At 44.9% G+C, this 23,683-nt stretch overlaps 1 protein-coding gene across 4 annotated transcripts in view; it reads right to left on the minus strand.

The window, feature by feature from the left end:
• CSMD2 (CUB and Sushi multiple domains 2) overlaps nt 1-23,683 on the minus strand; it is a 600,967-nt gene that overhangs the window by 20,475 nt on the left and 556,809 nt on the right. For 3 of the 4 annotated variants that reach the window (XM_045064162.1, XM_045064161.1, XM_045064164.1), the window contains exons 56-64: nt 22,515-22,688; nt 18,071-18,253; nt 13,955-14,131; nt 12,628-12,807; nt 12,015-12,188; nt 5,255-5,428; nt 4,911-4,984; nt 2,204-2,315; nt 1,467-1,646 (exon numbers count right to left, since the gene is read on the minus strand). In XM_045064162.1, the coding sequence (XP_044920097.1) occupies nt 1,467-1,646; nt 2,204-2,315; nt 4,911-4,984; nt 5,255-5,428; nt 12,015-12,188; nt 12,628-12,807; nt 13,955-14,131; nt 18,071-18,253; nt 22,515-22,688 (1,428 nt within the window). The remainder of the gene's footprint in view (nt 1-1,466; nt 1,647-2,203; nt 2,316-4,910; nt 4,985-5,254; nt 5,429-12,014; nt 12,189-12,627; nt 12,808-13,954; nt 14,132-18,070; nt 18,254-22,514; nt 22,689-23,683) is intronic. The other variant, XM_045064163.1, reaches the window with a different exon arrangement.

Genomic DNA, 23,683 nt, shown 5'->3' on the forward strand with positions numbered 1-23,683 from the left:
TGGAACAGAGTAGAGAGCCCAGATATGGGCCTCAACTCTATGGGCAAATAATCTTCGACAAAACGGGAAAAAATATACAGTAGAAAAAAGACAGTCTCTTCAATAAATGGTGCTGTGAAAACTGGGCAGCTATATGTAGAAGAATGAAACAACCATTCTCTTACACCATACACAAAGATAAACTCAAAATGGATAAAAGACCTCAACGTGAGACAGGAATCCATCAGAATCCTAAAGGAGAACATAGGCAGTAATCTCTTTGATATCAGCCACAGCAACTTCTTTTCAAGATATGTCTCCAAAGGCAAAGGAAACAAAAGCCAAAATAAACTTTTGGGACTTCATCAAAATCAAAAGCTTCTGCACAGCAAAGGAAACAGTCAAAAAAACAAAGAGGCAACCCATGGAATGGGAGAAGATATTTGCAAATGACAGTACAGACAAAAGGTTGATATCCAGGATCTATAATGAACTCCTCAAACTCAACACACACAAAACAGACAATCATATCAAAAAATGGGCAGAAGATATGAACAGGCACTTCTCCAATGAAGACATACAAATGACTATCAGACACATGAAAAAATGTTCATCATCACTAGCCCTCAGGGAGATTCAAATTAAAACCACATTGAGATATCACCTTACACCAGAGGATGGCCAAAATTAGCAAGACAGGAAACAACATGTGTTGGAGGGGATGTGGAGAATGGGGAACCCTCTTACACTGTTGGTGGGAATGTAAGTTGGTGCAGCCACTTTGGAGAACAGTGTGGAGATTCCTCAAGAAATGAAAAATAGAGCTTCCCTATGACCCTGCAATCGCACTACTGGGTATTTACCCCAAAGATACAGATGTAGTGAAAAGAAAGGCCATCTGTACCCCAATGTTTATAATAGCAATGGCCACGGTCGCCAAACTGGGGAAAGAACCAAGATGCCCTTCAACGGACGAATGGATAAGGAAGATGTGGTCCATATACACTATGGAGTATTATGCCTCCATCAGAAAGGACGAATATCCAACTTTTGTAGCACCATGGATGGGACTGGAAGAGATTATGCTGAGTGAAACAATTATTTTTTTAAGGTAAGTCTACCTTTTTTTTTTTTTTTTTTTTTTTTTAGAGAAAGAGAGAAAGAGATAGACTGTGCATTCACATGCACACACACACTCTTTCTCTCTCTCTCTCAAATCAACCAACCAACCAACCAACCAACCACCAACCAATCAATCTTTATACCCAGGCAGAAGGTAGCAAAATAAAACTTGTGATGGCCTCACTATGTGTCTCTCTGGACTGCTCTGGTTTCATCTCCTAGAGGTGTAATACCTCAGAAACTCAGAAGCAGGATCCAGCTCCTGGACATCATATTCCTTCCTTCTCTTTTGCTGACTTCCACTCAAGCTCAGCTGTCACCTTTGGCCTCCCACCCTGGAAAGGTTTGCCAGGGGGCACACTCACCCAGGCAGATAGGTGGTTTGCCTGTCCAGCTGCCGTCTGCTTTGCAGGTGCGGTGCTCAGAGCCACCCTTGAGGGAGAAACCCTCCTGGCAGGAATAGAGGAGTGTGTAGCCCATAGAGGGTAAGTCCAGGGCTCCAACATTGGCATGGGATGGCGTCTCTGGCTGCTTGCAGTGGTGGGCTGGGTGAGAGAAAAGACAGTGTTGGACCTGGGAGATTAGGGTCTTTAGGAAGCTTTTTGATTATTCCTGTTCCTACATGGAACATCCCCTTCCTTTCCCCTCTAGGCCCCTTTCATGTATCCCATCCCCTCCCCAAAACTACCCCCCAACCCCAGCCTTGAGGTCTAGATTTATGACCGGGATGGGGATGACATGGATTCTGGTTTAGTCATCCTTGGGGGGCCTGTAGCACTCTTCCTAGGGAAAGAACAGTAATTATGGTCAAAAGCCTGAAATCCTTAATGAGGGGCAACCTTGTAGCAGTGAGTTTTTGCTGCCACTGGAAAGTTCTTTCTTTTTTGCTAAGGCATAGGAATTGCCTTCAAATATCAGAAAGGCTTTTGTGTGGAAATGTCTTCCATGAGTCCCCAAGGGATAAGGACTACAAAGAAAGCAATATCGGTCCCAGTCATGAGCTCCCTGTCATTCAGAGCATTTGAGCATCTGGGTGCCCAGCTGGGGGAGGTAATGTGTTGCTGAGAGGAACTGTCAAGGTGCAGGGGAAGTCTGCACTCACGGACACAGTCGGGCGGGGTTCCGCTCCACGTGAGGTTGGGGAGGCAGGTCCTGGTGGTGGAACCCTGAAGCAGGTAACCTTTCTGACAACGGAAGAGCACTGTGCTTCCAACCTGTGGGGAGGATGGAAGCTTCCTTCATCCCCTCCTAGTGAGTGATGCTTCATACCCTGCCACTTGACTACTTAGTTTCCCATCACCCAGCTCCTGCCCACACCCTTGCCTCCACCTGAAACTTCCTTCCACTTCTCTGCCTGGTTAAATATTATTTACCTTTTGAGGCAGCTGTTGTACCTCTTCCACTGGCCCTTACCCAAGCCCCGAGCCAGAGCAGTGCTCTTCTCAGATGGAGCATGCTCTGCTGCAGCGGACAGATGCCTGACTCAGAATCAGAAGACCCTGGTATGACTTCTGGCTTTGATATTTGCTCATGGAATGACAAGTTGCTGGGAACTCAATGCCCAAGTCTTCCTGTGCAGAATGAGGGACTACTGGCCCCACCATGCATACAGCACAGTGTCATGACAGTCAAATGCAGTGTTGGATTTGAAAGCCTTTTATAAAATGGGACACACTTCCCAACACAGAATCATGACTTGTGTGTGTCTCTTCCATGAGTCTACACATTAAGGGAGACTTGTCTTCTTATAGAGAGCTTCCACAAAGATCCTGGCACTTGCTTAATGAGTATCTGTTGGGCAGATTCACCACCCTGCTACCATCTCTACCTCTGATCATTTGTCCCTTCCCCCAGCCCCGCGTCCACCAGCCCTCATTGTCCCATATGACACCCCTGCAACCACCAGCTCCATCTCTCCCTCTGCCCTCTGCATGGCGGCTTCCTAAGCGGCAACTCTGATGTCCCAGTTTCCCAGCTGGAAATACTCGCATGTCCCTTTTACCTATGGGAGCAAAATTCCAATGCCAAGTGAAACACTTGACTTCCACTCCCTTCCTCCAGGCCCTTCCACTTCTTCTGGAATGTCATCCTCTCTTTCAGCAATGGCCCCTCTGTCCATCCAGGTGTGCCGATCAAAACCTTCAAGGAAGTCTTGATTCCTGCCTTTACTTCGACCCCTCACTCCAATCCATCAGCATGTTGTCTTGGTTCTGCCTCTGTCTGTTGGTTCTGCCTCCACAGTCCATCCTGACCCCTTCATTTCTCTTTGTGTCACTGTCACTACCTCGCCCTTCTCCCAGAGCCACAGCAGCAATGCCCTACTTGTTCAGGTTCCTTTGTTCTAACCCATTATTCACTCTCTCTGCAGCATTCAAATGATGGATCACAGTCCCCTTCAAATGGTTTCCTGTGACATTTAGAATAAAATCCAAAATGTTTACCATGGCCTCAAGGGCCCTAGGTGACCTGACCTGTGGCTTTTTCTTTTATAAAAAATTATTACTTGCTATTTGATGCATGCAAAAGAATATATGGAATGTACATGGAAAGGAATTATTATAAAGAAATTGGACACATTAACATTAGCAACGCACTTGTTACTCTCTGCAACTTTCCCTGCCCCGTTGTTCCTCGCTCCTCGGCTCCCCATCAGCAGTAAAGACTATCTTGAATTTTGTGTTTTTAATTTCCTTGCTTTGTTAGAAAATAATTCTATCACACACATGCACATATATCTCTAATCATAAGTCCTTCGTAGTTTTAATCTTTATAGAAATAGCATCATTCCACCTTATCTTCTGATACAATGTTTCTAAGATTCACCCATTTAGTGTAGATCTGTATTCATTGCAGGCATGTAGTCCTGCATTCCTTATCATCTGATCATCTGATCAATGTCATCTTATCATCTGATTCAATGTTTCTAAGATTCATCCATGTAGTGTAGATCTGTATTCAATGCAGGAATGTAGTCCTGCATTCATTGTCACTGTGGTGACTTCACAGTTTTTCTCAGATCTCGGTAATATATGCAAGGGTTTCTCTGGGGTTAGTTTTCAGGAATGGAGCTTCTGGGTTGCAGACTGTGTGACTATTTAACTTTAACAGACGGTGCCCAGTTGTTTTCAAACAGATAGAGATCACAAGTAGGCAGAGAGGCAGGCAGAGAGAGAGGGAGGAGGAAGCAGGCTCCCCGCCGAGCAGAGAGCCCAACGCGGGGCTTGATCCCAGTACCCCGGGATCATGACCTGAGCCGAAGGCAGAGACTTTAACCGACTGAGCCACCCAGGCGCCCCTAATTGTCCTGTCTTGAACACACCTTTTGGGCTTCCTGTTCTCTGTTCCAAGTGTCCCATCCCAGGCTGTCCAAATCCCTGCCTCCTCCTGAAGCTCTTTCTGAGATGTTCCCATGGAGCCTGCCTGCTGTGTGGCACTTGCTCCTTCCTACCACTCTGAGCCCTGTATCTGTAGGGAGTGTATTGGTGCCATGCAGACAGAAGGTTGTCTGTCTCACTCATTTCTGTCTTCCCACAACTGCCTGTGCCAACTGCAGGGGGCTGCTGGGAAGTGTTTGCATCACTATGTGAGAATCTCTTCTGTGTCTGTTTCTCGGATTGCTGTCAGTGCCTCTGTTTCTGCAGGCTGCTCCCACGTGGCATGGTTCAAAGACACAGAACACTTTCTGCCTCTAGCTTCCAAGGTCTTGTTTCCACCCATGCTGTTTCGGGGAAGATCCCTGAGCCCCTGAGGCTGACAATGATAGACAGGGGCAGGGGGCAGGAAGGCCAGATCCTGGCTGACTTCATTACCTGATATCCCTGGGAATTGTTCTGTATCCCGAACTGCGGCACACCGGGGTCTGCACACATGGTCAGCGTTGGGTCTAGGTTGCAAAACAGAGAAACAGACCCCATGGTCAGTGAGGCTCTCATTGCGTCCACTCACTCTGAGACACAGGTGTAGGAGGGAAAAATGGAGCCACATCCTGCCTCCCACACCTGTTATGGCTCCTCCCGAGTCATACCCTTGCACCATCTATGTGATTCCTGGAAGCACACTCACTCTGGGTATTTTCAACTTCACTTTAAGAAGTTTTAAGAAGCTCAGGAGGACGCCCACCAGCTTGCCCACTCTTTCCCAGACCATCTCTCACCTATGCAGCTGGGCTGGGTGCCACTCCATGTCCCATCGGACTGGCAAAACCTCCGTGGAGAGCCCACCAGCACCAGAGGGGGCTGGCAGGAGAAGGAGACGGATGACCTGTAGGAGAAGCCTCGGTCCTCTCTCCTGCCCCGGGCTGGGACGCCAGGATCTCCGCAGAACACAGCTGGGAAGACGAAGGGAGAAAGGCCGGTCCGAGATGCTTTCTAGAGCCCTGTCTGTCACCCTAGGCTGGCTCTCCTCCAAGTGCCAGTTGGACTCTGCCAACAGGGGCAGCCTCGAGTCAATAGTCACCGTTCCCTCACACACCTGCTGTTCTGTGCATCCTCTCCTTCCCATATTCAAGATGCTTGTTAATAATCACCCAAGAAATGAAGCAACATTATAGGAAGTTAAATTGAGAGGAAGTCAACTACAACTCATTTCCCACAACTTTTTCCCATTTTCATGCTCACTCCCTTCTAGTCTTCGCTGAGTCATATGTAAACTTGTGTGTGGCTGTGAACCCCACTTCCCAGTGGTGTGGACCTTGCTTTGTTCACTTACTAGCCTGTGAACAGTTTCCACATTTATGACACCATTATCACTTATTGGCTACATCATTTTGCCATGAGAGGTTGTGCCGTAATTGCTGTTCATTGTAGCCATTATATTAGGCATTTTCTATTACTATACCATTAGATGTGGCTCTTCTTTCCCTGCTAATGTTTTCTTGTGGGGATCCTCTAGAAGTGGACTTAGTATGTTTGAGTGAGTTTGCAGCTCCTGGTGTATAAGCCGAATGTCATTCCAAAGGGTTTGCATTTACACTGCTGTGGGTATGCACGTGCCCATTTCACTGAGATCTGCAGAGAGATTGCCTAAAGAATGATCATGTGACAGCAAACAGAATAAACACAGGTCCCTCTTCTGTCCCTTCTGTTCAGCGTCTTATTTGCACATATGGTTTACTAAAAATGCTTACTTCCTTAGGACACTGCAGAGACGGGCCTGTGTTCTAAAGGGGGCTGACAGCAAATGTGATTTTGATGCCTTGAAAATAAGCATCTATAAATAAATAAAGGGATTCTATCTGTGTTTTTATTCTTAGAAACAATATACTTTTCTACAGCTCTCAAGACCAGAGATGCCACATAACAAAGAGCCAGTGGTGTCTGGTGTGGCGGGAGCAGGCCATGGGGCAACCAGTACGCTTGGGTTGTGCCAGTTGGAAAGCACAGGGAGTTTGCACTTCTTTCCCATAAACACTCCTGCAGCAGTTCTCGTAGCTGCCACGAGGAGTGGCCAGATGTGTCCCCCGCACTCTGTGAATGTGCTCTACTTAAAAGAAAGAGCCTTGTGCCGATTATATGTGGCTTTGGGGTTCCATTGACTGAAGCACTCTAAAATGCAAAATTAAATTTTATGTCTATCTTTTTTCCTGTTTTAAAAGTTCTCATGGTGATAATACAGGCTGTAAATTTGAGTAGAAATTTTAGAGAAAATTGTGTGGAGAAATGACTGTTTTCACACTAGACTTTGTCACTAACACACTAGGTCAGGTCCTTTTCCTAAGTCTTATCTTCCCCACTAGCCACCTGAGAAGGGACTTCTGCCTGCCTCTCAGGATATCTTGTTGTGAGAATCAGATGTGACCATGTGTGCAAACATCCCCTGAGGAGGCAGCACAAAGCCTGTGAAATGTAAAATGTTATCTCTGTGAATGGACTGACATGCTGTGACCTCTCAGTGGAGGAGTTCACATGTGGGTAATCAGAGCAAACCTAACAGCACAATGTAACTCCTCTTCCTCATCCCCATTTTGCCTTGAATTAAATTCACTTTCTTCTCTATTAATTTTCAAAGAGCATTTAACAAACCTCTTCAGGTCCTGATTTTCTGCTGCTTCTGGCACCAAATAAGTCTATAGATATGAGCCCTGCCTCTTGAGATCTTAGAATCTAAGCTGGTTAAACCAGGAGGGTATAAAAGGTGAAAGATACAGATAAATAACATGGCTTGAGCATCAATAAAATTTGTTGAAAGTACACAGGTGCATTAGGGACTCAGGGGAAGAAGTAGAAGTTGTACATTTGGAAATGGTGGGATCCAGGGAAGAAGTCAACTTGAAGCTGCTTTACTTAAGACAGGGGAGCTGTCCAGCCAAATGGGAGGTGGCACGGAAAGAGCTGAGTGGGTCTGGGGAAGCACGTAGGAAGTGGTGAGGCTGAAAATGAACTTGATCCTGATGTGTTACAGTATGGGGACAAAATCCCTGCCCACGTTTAGGGAGTTACATAAGACGAAAAAGTGATGTTATGAGGGATATGTTTGCAGCAATACAGCAAGAAAGTGACTAGGTCCAAAAGAAGATCTATGGAGGAAGAGATGCAGTCTGGAGGAGGGAAGTGAGAGTACCAAGCACTGCAGAAGGCCCAGTTGCAAAGTTGGGAAACAGTGATAAGAATTTGAAAGGTTACTGCACATCTCAATGGTCAGGCGCTTGGCCACAGAAAATATGTGTGGAGCACAGCAAGTTAGAAATAAATATATTGTTGGGGAGGATGTGGAGAAAGGGGAACCCTCTTACACTGTTGGTGGGAATGCAAGTTGGTGCAACCACTTTGAAGAACAGTGTCGAGATTCCTTAAGAAATTAAAAATAGAGCTACCCTATGACCCTGTAATTGCACTACTGGGTATTTACCCTAAAGATACAGATGTAGTGAAAAGAAGGGCCATATGCACCCCAATGTTCATAGCAGCAATGGCCATAGTCACCAAACTGTGGAAAGAGCTAAGATGCCTTTCAACAGACAAATGGTTAAAGAAGATATGGTCCATATTTACAATGGAGTATTATGCCTCCATCAGAAAGAGTGATTACCCAACGTTTGTATGAACATGGATGGGACTGGAGGAGATTATGCTGAGTGAAATAAGTCAAGCAGAGAAAGTCAATTGTCATATGGTTTCACTTACTTGTGGAGCATAAGGAATAACATGGAGGACTTTAGGAGAAGGAAAGGAAAAGTGAATTGGGGGAAATTGGAGGGGGAGATGAACCATGAGAGACTGTGGACTCTGAGAAACAAACTGCGGGTTTTAGGGGGAGAGGGGTGGGGAGTTAGGTGAGCCTGGTGGTGGGTATTAAGGAGGGCATGTATTGCATGGAGCACGGGGTGTGGTGCATAAACAATGAATCTTGGAACACTGAAAAAATAAAATAAAATTAAAAATATATATATATTTGACTTCTTTATAGCACACTACAAGAACACTGACTAGCAGAGTTACAGTTCCCCAAGACGTCACTTCAAGCGTGAAGAACAACCTTCATGCTATAATGTGAATGTATGTGTGTACACAGAGTCAAGAGGTTCATAATCATATACAAAATAAAATGGAAGCAGGCTAGTATCTAAAATCTTGAAAGAACTTATCAGATCAACACCCAAAAACAAAAAATCCCACCAAGAAATGCGCAGAAGACATGCACAAACATTTCTCCAAAGAACAGACATGTGAAAAAATGCTCAACATCACTCGACATCAGGGAAATACAAATCAAAAGCACAGTGAGAAACTACCTCACACCGGCCAGAATGCCTAAAATTAACATGGGGAAACAACAGATGTTGGCGAGGATGCGGAGAAAGGGGAACTCTCTTGGTGGGAATGCAAGCTGGTGCAGCCACTCTGGAAAACAGTATGGAGATTTTCCTCCAAAAATTAAAAGTAGAGCTACCCTACAGCCAGCCCTGCAATTGCACTACTAGGTATTTATCCAAAGGATACAAACACAGTGATTTGAAGGGACACTTGCACCTCAGTGTTTATGGCAGCAATGTCCACAATGGCCAAACTATCGAAAGAGCCCTGATGTCCATCAACAGATGAATGGATAAAGAAGATGTAGTATATATATACACACAATGGAATATTACTCAAGTCCCCCCTCCCACCCCCAAAATCTTGCCATTTGCAATGATGTGGATGGAACTAGAGGGTACTTGCTAAGAGAAATAAGTTAGTTGGAGAAAGATAAATACTATATGATTTCACTCATATGTGGAATTTATGAATTGAAACAGATGAACATAGGGGAAGGGAAGGAAAAATAAAATAGGATGAAAAGAGGGAGGCAAACCAAAAGAGACTCTTAATCACAGGAAACAAACTGGGGGTTGCTAGAGGGGAGGGAGATGGGAGAATGGGGTAACTGGGTGATGGACATTAAGGAGGGCATGTGATGTAATGAACACTGATGTAATGAACATCAGAAGGCTGATGAATCACTAAATTCTATGAAACTAGTAAAGAAGTACGAAAAAAAAAAAAAGATGCATTCTAGAAAAAAAAAAAAGAAAACAGGACCAGCAGCCTATGCTAATAGAAGCCTCTATGAGAGCTGGGGAGTCTAGACTAACCAATCAGAAGTTAGTTAAAGACTGACTTGATAAGAAGTTACCAAATCTAGGAAGAGGCAGCTCAATGAATAAGAAGCACAAATAGATGACAAAGAAAAAGGAGCTCCGTCTTGCTGATAAGAAACTTGATACCACCAGGGAAATACAAATCAAAACCACAATGAGATACCACTTCACACCAGTCAGAATGGCTAAAATTAACAAGCCAGGAAACGACAGATGTTGGAGAGAATGCGGAAAAAGGGGAACCCTCCTACACTGTTGGTGGGAATGCAAGCTGGTGAGGTCACTCTGGAAAACAGTATGGAGTTTCCTCCAAAAGTTGAAAATAGAGCTACCCTATGATTCAGCAATCGCACTACTGGATATTTAACCTAAAGATGCAAATGTAGTGATCCAAAGGGGCACGTGCACCTGAAGGTTTATAGCACCAATGTCCACAATAGCCAAACTATGAAAAGAACCTAGATGTCCATCAACAGATGAATGGATCAAGAAGATGTGGTATATATACATGATGGAATACTATGCAGCCATCAAAAGAAATGAAATCTTGCCATTTGCAACGACATGGATGGAACTAAAGGATATTATGCTGAGCGAAATAAGTCAATCAGAGAAAGTCAATGATCATATGACTTCCCTGATATGAGGAATTTGAGAGGCAGAGTGGGGGATTTTGGGGGTAGGGAAGGAAAAAAATGAAACAAGATGGGATCGGGAGGAAGACAAACCATAAGGGACTCTTAATCTCACAAAACAAACTGAGGGGTGCTGGGGAGAGGTGGGGTGTGGAGAGGGTGGTGGGGTTATGGACATTTGGGAGGGTATGTGAAATGGTGAGCGCTGTGAAGTGTGTAAGCCTGACAATTCACAAACCTGTACCCCTGGGGCAAATAATACATTATATGTTAATAAAAGTAATTAATAAAAAAAGAAACATGATGCTAATGAAAACAATGAGATACCTTTTTAAACTTCTTGGGCTGGTAATTATTAAAAAAATATTGTCAAAATTCATTGTTAATGAGGCTGTGAGTCAAGGAATATTTTCAGAAACTGCTGGTGGGAGAGTAGTTGGGACTCTTTTTCTAGAAGACAGTTTGGCAACATGTGTCAAGACATATTGAATGCAGCATTTTCTCTCTCCTAGGACTTTACCACAAGAGGAAAGAAAGGTTATCCTCAAGAACATTGGTGGCAGAACTGCTTCTCATGTGATTAAACTGGAGAGACCTAAATTTATGACCAGTAGGAGAAGATTAAACCACTTGTGGATTAAAAAAGGTGGTGATGGCCTATCCATGAAGGCAAGTCACAAACTAGCTTGCACAGCATGATTTAATACCATTTGCAGAAAACCGTACTGCTCTCTGTCCAAAGCATTGTGGTTGGGGTGGAAGCACAGTCAAGAACTCTTCGGGCATCCAGAGTTCACAGGACTGCTATGTTCTTCTTTGTATTTTCAGATACATTTACATTTTTTTTTTAATGATGACCATACTTCCTTGTTCAGAGGCAATTTAGCTTTTTCTCAAGAAGAAAAGCAGGGTTTCCGAGTCCAGACTCAACTCTGAGACTTGCTACCTTCCTAATGTTTCTCTGAAGGTGTACAAAGGGCCTGAGGGGCTGACCAGGCACCCAGTGTTGCCTTTCCTGTGTCCACATTTGAACTACTGCTCCCAGTTCCTGCTGAAATTTCCCAAACTGAAGCAAATTTTCAGAAGTACCAATACAATGTCATGAGTATGTTGATAGTTTTCTACAGGATTAGATAAATGCCTAGAAGAAAAAAAATTAGGTCTTCTACTTGTCCAAAGCATGGACACTGAGAGAATCTTCCAGAGTCCAATTATGTGGTGTGACAGGAATAAGTGAGGACGTGAGCTCTGGGGTAGACTTGGGCTCTTGGGGTCATAATTCGGCCAGGTGGATAAGAAATAAACTCTCTCATCAAAAAATCATGTATGCTCCAGGAACCTTTTCTTTGCAGGCTATTTTTCATAAAGACAGGCACATTTCCAGCATGAGTGCCTTCCAGATCTTTGGGAACTACTATCCTATCCATCCAGTAAACAACCTTTCATGTTAAGAAACACCACCCTTTTCTCTGGCTTAATTTCCTTTCATTGTGACTCCACATGGTGTCCAGGGCTCAGTGGGATATTCTCATTGTTTTCTTTTAAACTCCCTTTAAGAGTGTCTTTGGCAAAGCCGCTCCCTGATTTTGGTGGGGGGATAGTTATTACCTACTCTAGGCCTACCAATAGCAGAGCTCTGAGGAGGGAAGGGAAAGGAGCCAGCAGATAAGATGCACAAAGGCCCTGTTCATAAGCAAACTTACGGAAACACTGAGGCAACTCTCCAGTCCAGGATCCATTCCCTTCACAGGTGAGCACCGCAGGCAGGGACAGCTGGTACCCCTCCAGGCAGGCATATGTCACGCTTGAGCCCCACATGAAGTCAGATCCCACCACTTTCCCATTGGGGATGAGCTGAGGTGGCTTGCATATGATTGCTGGGGAGAGGGGGAAACCAAAGCACGCTGAGTTCCAGTGCTATCCTAGGGCAGGCCCTAGGCCCAACTCCCCAGCACCAATGTCAATGGCTACCTTGTACCTACTGAGAGTCTAGGCTAAGCAGGGAGAATCAGGAATGCTCCCTCTTAGTTTGGAAGCCAGGGGTTCTTTTGTATTTTACAATGCCCTCAAGTGTGACAACCCTCTCCTTTGTCTGCATAATCCTTCCCTTGATGTTCAGAGCCCAGGACTTACCTTGGTACCTCTGTTTCCCTCCTTGCAGATGTTCAGGGATTAGTCCTCACCTCACACCCCCCATGACAAGATGGTACTAGGGCTCTGCCTCCTCTGTTCCCACCCTGCTACATGTTCAAGGCCCATGTCTCACTTTTGTATCTTCTTTGGCCCTGTGTCCACATGAGCAGCCCTCAGACACACCTTTGCAGACTGGCTTGGTACCATTCCATGTCCGGTCCTTGGTGCAGCTCAGCACAGACACCCTATGTGACTCCATCATGTAGCCAGGGACGCACTGAAACGTCACGGTTTTGTTGTACCTGAAGTCATTGCCCAGCCGGAGGCCATTGGCTGGAATCCCAGGGTCACCACAGTTTATGACTAGGAGAAGGGAGATAAAGCGTGGTTTACTCTAGGTACAGACCTCATTTCTCCCCAGCATTCCAATGCCATCCCTAGTATTCCCTGCACAAGTCCAGGAGGGAAGAATCAGATCAGAGATGCCCTGACTTCCCAGGTTCCTGGCTGGGCGCTGCCCTTTCTAAAGTCCCTCTGGCCACATCTCTCTGCGAAGGCCCTCCCACATCCGTACTGTCCTTGCCCCCACCATCCTTCAGCACCCCAGCAACTTGGGCTATGAGGACCATCCTTATTCAAAGCCCACTCCTCTCAGAGGAAGTACCAGAGAGCCTAGTTCCCAAATGAGGCTGGGGCTCAGAGAGGAGGTTTTCAGATAGAAGAGCCTGTGTTATTGGACCTCGGCAGACAATTTGTCCACTGAGGGGCGCACGCTATTACCTGTTGTTCTGCCTAGGAGGCCTCTGTAGGGCCAGCAGCTTAGAAGCAGGGTCTTATAACCTTGCAATGGTCATATCTTTGCTATGGTATTGAGTGAGCTCTGGCCTCGAAACAGAAGTGAACTTAACATGGGATTTAGGGAGAGACCTGAAATCATAGGCTAGGGCTTAGAAAGGGCTGGTGTTCTCAGATACCTTTATCTTACTACTTCCCTCTGTCTGGGACCCACAGTGACTTACTTCCCAAGGAAAAAGTTCTGGGGCTGCCCCAGAGAAGAGCAGGGAATGGGACCTATGGGGCTATATGAGGCTTGAGAGCGAGGCGGGGGGATTGGTGGGGGATGGGTCCAAGGCTGAGAGAAACCCTCGAAGATGGTGGAAGGCAATAGCCGTAGGAGTTTGCCACAGAAGAGAACAAGGAAGCCTAAGGAACTATTGAGAGCCTGAGGAATAGCAGATACATACACCCTTCCCCTCCCTGAGCCTCAGTCATCTTATATGTCAAGTGGGCTGTGATGGGAACCAAATGACATGATGCAAATCAAATCAGACACTTAGCTCAGTGGTGGTTACACAATATGTGCTCAGTAAATAGACCCCGTCATTTGGGAGTGAGACCCCACACTGTGGCCAGCCTTCCCAGTCTCCCACAGACAGCCTTCATTGGCATGGAGGAGCCCAATCGCCTTGGCCACCACTTGCCACGGAGCCCAGAGGGCCTGGGCTCTCACCTATGCACTCTGGGTCACTGCCTGTCCAGGTGCCATTGACCGAGCAGTGTCGGCTGAGCAGGCCTGTGGCGTAGTAGCCTTCCCGGCACTCGTAGACGATGGAGCTGGAGAAGCCCAGGCCGTCACTGAACAGGACGTGGGCATTGCTTGGAGTCCCGGGGTTCCCACAAGAGATCACTAGGAAGCCAGAGAAGTGCATTATTCACCAGAACCAGGGTGGGGGTCAGCCGGGGGGCTGAGAGCGGCCCAGACGGCATACATCAGGACACTGTGGATTGAAATGCCTCTCAGGCTGCTTTTGTGTCTGATCATCTCGCCCCCGTAGGGGAAGGAGAGAGCTGAATTCTTCTTCTTCTTCTTCTTCTTTTTTTTTTTTTTGTTAATTTTCTGAGAAGTGAAAACTTTACCTGTTTTATTATCCCACCTAAAATTTTAGACAATTCTTTAATATCGCCAAATAGCCAACCGTGCCTAACTGACCGCAATTGTAATCTCTCCCGCCTTTTTTTTTTTTTTTAAGGTTGATTTGTTTGAATCATGATCCAATATGACTTTGAAAAGGCATGCATCCCAGCCTCTTTGAATTCCGAGATCCCTGTTCCCTCTCCCAGAATTTATCTGTAAATTCTCCAGTGCAATTTCCCATTTCCCAGATGTTGCTAAGTGCACCAGTGAGGTGCTCTTCCCCATGTTGCTCTGTCCCCTGCAGTTCCTTTGAGTCAAGTTCAGTTCTTAGCAAGGGTGTTTCATAGGTGGTCCTGTCTTTCCTACTGCACCTCATCAGGAGGCACAGGATGTCTGGCTGTTTCTTTGCTCGTGATGTTGAGGCTGATCGAATGGATTCAGGTAAGCCTGCCTCTCCTGGTGTTACAGAGTCCCCCTTTGTGGTTCACTCAATGGTTTAAGAAGCACTGATTGTTGACTAGATTTGTTATTTCATTAGGGGACAGAAAATGGTGATATCTAATTTGATAATTCTTTCTGCATTAGCTAGAGTTTTTTTTTTTAATATTTGAATTTCAGATAATCTTTTTTAAAGATTTTATTTTATTTTTTTGCTAGAGTTCTTTAATAAATAAATAGAGTTCTTTAATAAAGAACTTACCCATCATCAAACATTTGTTTTTCCTGAAATACAATTCATAAAGGAAGGCTGGATAGTGTTTGGTTTTCTTTCTTATCCGATGTTAGAATAATGATTTGGTTTCCTAGAGAGCTCCAAAGTAGTCATCTTTGACGTGGATTTAAACTGATTTTATTATGTTGCCATCCATTGCCACTATTCTTCTTTTTAAAAAAATTTATTTAAACCCAATTAGCCAAGGTATAGCCACAATTATTCTTTTTTTTTCTTTTTGCCACAATTATTCTTATTGATGCTTAAATTATCCCATCTTTGGATAAGGGGAGCCTCTCCATGCTGGCTTCTGTGTTCCTCTGACACAATCCCACTTGTCTATGCTAGATTCCTTGATGGAGGGACAAGATGTTCCATGTTCATCTTGTATATTCTGCCCCAGTCCTGGAATCAGTCATTTCTCTAAAGAGTTCTGGTTTCTTTTAATGGAGAATGGATTTAAAAAATGTAATCTGAAAATTAAGGGTACTCATTGATACTGAGCTGGTCATTGATACAGATTTCTAGAATGGATAGAGCTGGGAAAAAAACTTTTTAAGTTGAAAATCCATTATGAGTTTATGCTGATGTTACCAATCCAAATTTAGGATTATGAGTCTTCTTAACTTCTTTATTTTTATATCTCTTTAATGCTGAAAATCTTGGTTCTTAATGGCAGATAATTTTAATTTGTTTTCAAAAAGTTTCAGGATAGTAATGTCAATATTATTACTAATAATATGATTGCTGAAAAACAATTGAAGATTTTATTGTCATTCTCTTTGTCCTCAGGGCACATATGCCATGGTCAACTTCCACTTTTTTCAAGTCATTTGAAATAATTCTCTGGATTGTTAAGTGACTAGTTTGATAAGTAGTTAAGTTCATTTGTTTTCATTTTGATTTTGCTATTTAGAGATTGCTTGTTTCTAATCTTTGATTTAATTTTACTTTGCTTAGTGTATACAACATTTATGTTATGTGGTCCCAAAGTCAAATCTACAAATGATTCCTATATAATGAGCACAACAGGTAGTGTTTAACACCCACAGATTCAACAATATTTGTGCTGCCTAGGTGCTGGAAACATAATTAGGGAGTCATGTCCCCTGCCCTTCAGGAGCCTAGTCCATCTTAAGGACCTACTTATAAACAGTAGAATTAAAATATGATGTAATAATTGTTATTCATGAAGGGGAAAAAAAAACACTAAGAAGGGAGGAGCTTATTGGGGCTGAAGGTAGGAATCTGAGTAGTCCCTTAAAAGGTAAGTGGGAACTCACCAAGGAAAGTCATGAAGAATGTGTCCATATCATGCACACACTCATCTAACAAACATTCACTTCCAGGTCCATACTCTAAGCCACCCACTTTCTGTTCCCGAACACTCCTGGCATGGTGACTGACTCCAGGCTGGGATACCTACTATAGTATTTGGCACGAAAGGGGACCCGAGTCACAGTGGATATTTGAGAATGCACTAAATTCTCCCCTTGCCAACATACTCTCCCACTACCATAGACCTCTTAACTATGCCTACAAAATCCTATGGAAACAGGGGTGCCTGGGGGGCTCAGTTAAGCGTCTGACTCTTGATCTCAGCTCAAGTATAGATCTCAGGGTCCTGAGTTCAGGCTCCTGCTGGGTGTGGAGCCTACTTGAAAAAAAGTCCCGTGGAAACTAACTTTGCCAAAGCACTCTCCACAAGGCAGGACTTCAGGCAGACAAGTGGGAGAGGGCACTGGCTCCATCTGTAGCCTTTCCTGGGCAGGTGTCCCCTGATCAGGGGCCAGAACATCTCCCCGCACTCTGTAGGACTTACACTGCAACCTTAATTTCAAGGTCCATTCCCTCACCACTGCCCCTTATCTCTTCAGCTCATACCCTCTGGGATTCATTCTCTGGGGATATTTTGGTTCCAGTGGCACTGATAATCCACGGATCCCACCACTTTTCATTGTCTTTTACTCCACTCATAAACCTGCTCCCTACTTACCCAGCATAAATCCATCGTAATCCCTCTCCCTTGCATATAACCTCTCCTCACTTGCTACTTACTGCCAACGTCTTAGCTGCCTGATAAAACCCCCAACTGTACACCCACAGCTTCACCTACCCTATGTCTGCACCTCTGGAGCAAAATGCGGCTTGAACAAAAACACAGGCCAGTGCTGACTACTCTCACTTAGGGGAGCCCTTGGTGCTGTCTGGCAATGATACGGTTCCCTATTCGACTCCCAGGCCCCCCTTGCTAGGTGACTGTTTCATATGGTTTCCTTCCTCTTCCAGCACCTTCTCACACACCCTTATCTCAGCGGCTACACAGATTCCTCATTAAGAGAGTGCTATGCAGGCTGTATTTTAGAGAGAGACAGAGAGATCCTGGGAGCAGGTACAAAAAGTTGGACTCTGAATAAATAAAATCTTAAAAAAAAAAAAAAAGTTGGACTCTGGGGAGAGAGGTTTTAAAATAAAGTTATTTTCAGAAATTCAAGATTGTGTGGAGAAATCTAATTTCTCCCCCTGGAGCTACCTCAGGAAACATCAGTAGGGAATTCTATTACCTTTAAAGGGTCTTTTAAAAATGAGATTTGTATTTCTTTGGCACCTTGGATATCTGTGTAACAGTCTCTTCCCTTAAACTAAACTCCAAGAGGGTGAGGTGTGTCCGTCTCGGCACTACTGTGTCCCCAGCACCTAATACAGTATTTGGCACATGGTTGTTGTGCTGTATGGGAAATAAATGAATAAATGGGGCTAAACTTTGTTGCTTCTGGTTTCTTCCCCTCTTAGGTGAGGGTGGGGATTATGTTTATTTTTGGATTACTAGTGAGCATGACTGAGAACTCTCTGTTGACTACTATCCTCCAGGCCAAGGGTTCCAACGGGGCCGTGGATTTTGTCTGCGAGTGTGGGGGCAGGTGCTCAGGAGCAGGCAACTTGGGGGAAAAGCAGCTGGGGTGGGCAAAAGGGAAAAGCAGAATGGTCACATACATTACCTCCACACTCAGGCTGTGTGCCGCTCCATGAGCCGTTGGCTTGACAAGTCCGCTCAGACGATCCCCGGAGCATGTGGCCAGCTTCACAGCTGAAACGCATCAGACTGCCTGGGGCAAAGCTATCACCCAAACGGATGCCATGGGCTGGGATCCCTGGGTCACCACAGGTTCCCGTGCTGGTTCCTACGGATCAGAATCAAACAAACCCTCTTGTTTTAGCATGGAAGAGCTGGAAGTGGGGAACTGAGAAAGACCCTGGGCCAGTGCTAAGGGGAGGCATTGGGCCTCAGGAATAAGGGGGGTGAAAACTGACTGTCTTGCCCCAGTTAGTTGGACCTTACTTCCTGCCTTACTTCATGACTTACTACTCAGAGGTCAGAGAATACCAAGGTCTGAGCTCATGGGTAAGTCCCAGGGACCACATAGCAAAGGAAGAAAGCAGAGGGGAGGTTTTGTGGTGGAGATTGGCCTTTGCTCTCTGGCCAGTGACAGTGTGGAATGTCACTGGTCCAAGCTGGCCACATCACTTCCTTCTTCCTTTTACCTCTTCTCCACAATATCTGTGATTCTGCACCCTCTCTGTCCCCAGTTCCAGCATCTTAGCTTACCTGCCCAGCTATTGTGAGAGTCTCCTTATGTCCCCACCTCCTAAACTCTCCCTGTAACCCATTTTCCACTTTATCCTCAAACCTTGACAATGAACAATCACCAACCATCTGATCTTTTTTTTTTTTTAAAGATTTTATTTATTTATTTGACAGAGAGAAATCACAAGTAGATGGAGAGGCAGGCAGAGAGAGAGAGAGAAGCAGGCTCCCTGCTGAGCAGAGAGCCCGATGCGGGACTCGATCCCAGGACCCTGAGATCATGACCTGAGCCGAAGGCAGCGGCTTAACCCACTGAGCCACCCAGGCGCCCCACCAACCATCTGATCTTAATTCCTACTGAAACATCTCCACATGGGTTAAAGTCTAAACTCCTTAGTGTAGTTTTGTCTTCCCAACAGCTTGGCTTGAATCTGGGTCCTGGGGCATTCATTGAGGATTCCCTATTCACCAACTATGTAACACAGGTGAATTCTAGATGAAATGTTCTGGACTCTCACATTCCATTCTTTCTTTGCTCTTTGCCTCCTGCTACATTTCTGTATTCATCTGGGTCCTGGTATTGTACAGACCCACCCAAGAGGTGGAGGAGGGTAAAGAACAGGAGACAAAGCCACCAGGTTGAGGCTTGTGGGAACCAGCACCCCTCATTATACAGAGTTGTATAGGAGCCATCATAAGATCAGACTAGGCCATGGGAAGCATGAAGAAGGAAGAGGAAAATGAAGGAAAAAATGGCAACTTCATGAGAAGACAGAGTGCCATCTGATGTGGCATGTATCACCTCAGGAACCAACATGTACGGGCATCAAATGGTAATGTCTGAATAAGCACGTTTAGTTTGTTGGAGTAAATAAATGTTTAAGTCATTTATACCCCACCATCTACCATTTATGTCTCTTCTTCTCGATCGTGGAATTATTTCCTTTTCTCATTCAGTTTCAGACAGTGAGAATACTCTATGATCCCATGTTGCTCTCTACCAAGGAAGGAGGATTCATTCAACCTTCAACTCAAACATTTGGGAAGAGAAGGCCCATCACATGTGGCTAGATTTTCTTCTCTCTTGGGGTTTTCCAGAGTGCCGCTAAGGCAACAGGCTGCACAGAGTCCCCCTGAAGGCAGCTCTGATGATGAGAACACAAACTCCCACAATGGCTAGGTGACCTCAGCTGGAGCCTGAACAACAGGCCTGAGGGTGGAGGTCTCTGGTTCTGGGAGCTTATTCTGACAGAATAGTCCTCACCATAATGTTTGGGCTTTTTTGGTGACATAAGGGGGTCTGAGACAGAATATCGTACCATAGGGGCACATGGTAACTGTTGATCCTCTATGAGGTATATCAGTAAACAGTGACATTGCAGAGGTGGACAATGAACAACCTGAAGCATGTCTCAAATGCTAGAAATTTCTATATGTTCTGATAGCCCACACACTTATATTCTGTTATGCATCATCAATGCACAGGCCATACAGAATGAGGCTCAGAAATGTGACCTTGGATTTCTGAATGCATATTTCTTAGGACTGGTGGGAGCTAGTGCTGCAAAAGATGATATCTGTAAGTTTCAGGAAGGGAGGAATTATATTCTACTCACAAGTGCACATCTAGTGTTACTTCCTAATCTTTTATTCTTCACACCTCTCAGTTTCTTATCTAAAGCATTTAAGATTCATTCATTTCTCAGCCTTAGCATTAATATAATCCCTTCTAATCCTGTGCTTAGAGGTCACCAGGAAAACTCTGCCCATGATTCTGGTCTCCGAAGTGTTTGTCATTCTTGATGGATACATGGGAGAAGTGACTGCAAAGTATTCTTCAGAATACTCATCATCAGCTATAAAACAGCTGAATGCAACATATGCCATAATGGGTGGGGTCCATGCCCTCTGAAGAGTCCTTTCTTGCTTTTTACTTTTTCATGTTCCCAGAGAGTCAGCTTGTTTCTAGTCTCCCTTGACCTTTGGTGTGACTAAGGGAGTGTCCCTTTTTGCACATGCAGAACTGGTATTTAGGAAGTCACAAAATTAGGAAAGCTCGGGGTTATAAGGGTTTTGGAGGTTTTCTAGCTTAGTTCTCTGTCCCAGAATTGTTTCTGGGGCAGGTCATTTTTCAAGTAGGTCATTTTTCAGTATCTGTTAACACAACTCCAGAGAAGGGAAATTACATTGAGAAAAGATTTTGGATTCCATAACTTGGACCAGCAGAATGGCTGTGTGGTTGGGTTATATACGTTAATAAGAAAGAGAGGTTCAAGGCTTTCTTTCTGGCTTCTTTCTCCTGCACTTCCATTTCCCATGGAGAACAAAGATCCCCAAGATAGATAAAATAGGCTTTAAGAACACGATTGGCCCAATACCTTAGAGAAATGTCTAGAGGGAGAATCTACATAAAGGGACAATTCACAGAAGAGACTGGGGCATTTGCATTTGGATGGGAAATGAAAGTCTTTCCTCTTTGGAATCTCTTTTCCTCTTGGAACTTGCTCTGTGGATAATTCGGGAGACAGGACTCTGTCTTCTCCATTCCAACCTCCCCAAGTCACTTCCACCAAAAGTCCAAACAGAATGAAGTTAGGGGCCTGGTTCTTAGGCTTTCCTCTAGTCCAGGCTAAAGGGTCTCCATGGCTAATACATAGTTCCACCCAATTCATGAAGTGAGTGATTTATGAGATTAATAAAGGTGAGGGGCTGAAGTCCTGGGTGGTAATATAGAGTGATGTATCTAGAACTGTCATAGGCAGCCAGCAGCCCTTTGAAACAGTGGCCAGTACTTGAGGAATTTCTTCTTTCTGGGGAGACCCAATCAATATTTGATTCAATATTCTGGAAGTGTCCTGAATTTTGGGAGTCAGATAATCTGGGAACTCAGATTGCAGGAAAAGCTACATGTCTTGTGGGTGAGGTCCCAAGCCAAGGAGAAGGAGGTTGTCTGTAAGAGAAGGAGGTTGGGATTCTCACCTCTAGAGGGGGTCTGGCATGGGAAGGGATGGGGGTTAATATCAATGCCAAGGTGGACCCCTGAGGAACATAACGTTACATAAGCAGTTGACTTCTTGGGGTTGACACACCTTATGGGATCCCTTCTGGGGCCAGGCAGGCTCATCTCAAAGGAGACCAAGTTCAAGGGTACTAATTTTTGGGTTAGTGATTTCTGTCATTGGTGGGATAATTCAATTTCAAATATTTTGTTCCGTTAAGACATTATAGATGAACTTCTGGTTTGTATAATATGGACGCAAGAGCTTTGTCACATTCTTAAATCTGCTCTTTGGATAACATCTGTCAGTATCCTCATAGAGATTAATACTAAAACAAATTTATTAATAGGAAAAGTCTGAGATTGATGTATAAGGGCAGTAGGGGAAACTAGGCAGCCTAGACACAAGACAAGTTGGGGAGGAGGCAGTGATAAGAAAGAAAGGGAAGCAGGCTCGGGCCTTGGAGTTCCAAACAGGGAAGAAAGAACATGGGGGTGGATTTGGACCTGGGCCCAACAACAGGGAGGCTTGGACTCTTCTCAGAAACGTATGGAAACAAGTGTCTGGACAGGATTCTGACCACAGGGGACCTCACAAATTTTCATTCTTCCTAGTTTTGCTACACTGTGTTGTATGGGCTTGGCCAGAGCAGACCAAAGGGAAGAAGCTGGGCTCAGACCACCAAAGGCTGAAGTCCAATTGGGACCTCTGATAGCTGTGCTCTCTGCCTATGAGATGGGGATCTAAAAGGTTGGCTTCCCTCCTGCCCACCTGTCACACTCACATCTTGGGAGTTTGTCCACCTCCCCCAAGCCAAGGGTTCCACAGGACCCTGCCCCCTCATGCCAATCTCCATACCTGAGCAGTGGGGGAGGGAGCCAGTCCAGTGTCCATCCAGCCCACACATACGGGTGGCATTTCCGACCAGAGTCCTCTTGCCGGTGCAACTGTAACGCACGACTGCTCCCACAGTAAAGCTGTCCCCAGACATCTGGGCATGGGGTGGGGAACCCGGATGGCCACAGGACACCACTGTGGGAAGAACAAACATATCAGCAACTCTGCAAAGGGATGGCTTGTCATCACAGGACACGTGCTAGCTTGCCATAGTGACAGGTAGAGAAGAAAAGAAAGCCTGCATTATCTACTGAAGTTTGTTTCCTGTTGGCACAACTACCTGACATTAGCAGACAATGCCTACCCACCTTGCTGTACATTTTCAGTATCTGTGAAATGAAGAGTAATACCTGTTGTTTTAAGAGTTAAATGAGATAATACCTGGGAAACTGCTCAGCATGTAGCAGGTATGCAATAATACCTGTTTTCTTTCTTCTTTGCCTCTTGTGCACACCTCTCCCTATTTCTTCACTGCCTTAGGACATACCCAAGGTGTCTCTGGCAGAAAGGTGGTACACATAGCAAACATAACACAGAACAGACAACCTGTCATCCTAGGACTGTCTGCACTGGCTACAGGTTCCCAAATAAGGGCCAGTTCTAGTCTTTTCCCAGCTGCATCTTATTTATAGATGCCCACAGCAATTGTCCCCAACTTGTCCCCTTCAGTCTGCAAGTTCCCTCTTCTGAAACACCAAATTGTAACTGAACACCACTGATAAGATTAGAATGCCAGATTATCTTAAGAAAATGAAAGCCCTAGCTTGAAAAGAACCCTATGTTCACTGCAGCATTAGTTATAGTAGCCAAAACAAGGAAGCTACCTAAGTGCCTATTGCCAAATGAATGGATAAAGAAGATGTAGTGTATATATACAGTGGAATGTTACTCAGGCATAAAAGAATGAAATCTTGCCATTTGTGGTAACATAAATGGACCTCGAGGGCACTATACTAAGTGAAATAAGCCATTCAGAGAAAGACAAATGCTATGTGATCTCAATTATATGTGGGATCTAAAAAAAAAAAAAAAACAACAACAAAAACCCAAACCCAAACAATGGAACCTTTAGATACAGAGAATAGATTTATGGTTGCCAGAGGCAGGGGATGGGAGGTGGGCTAAATGGG

Source organism: Mustela putorius, unplaced genomic scaffold, assembly GCF_011764305.1.
Source record: "Mustela putorius furo isolate JIRA1106 unplaced genomic scaffold, ASM1176430v1.1 tig00003853_pilon_pilon_pilon, whole genome shotgun sequence".
NCBI lineage: Eukaryota > Metazoa > Chordata > Mammalia > Carnivora > Mustelidae > Mustela > Mustela putorius.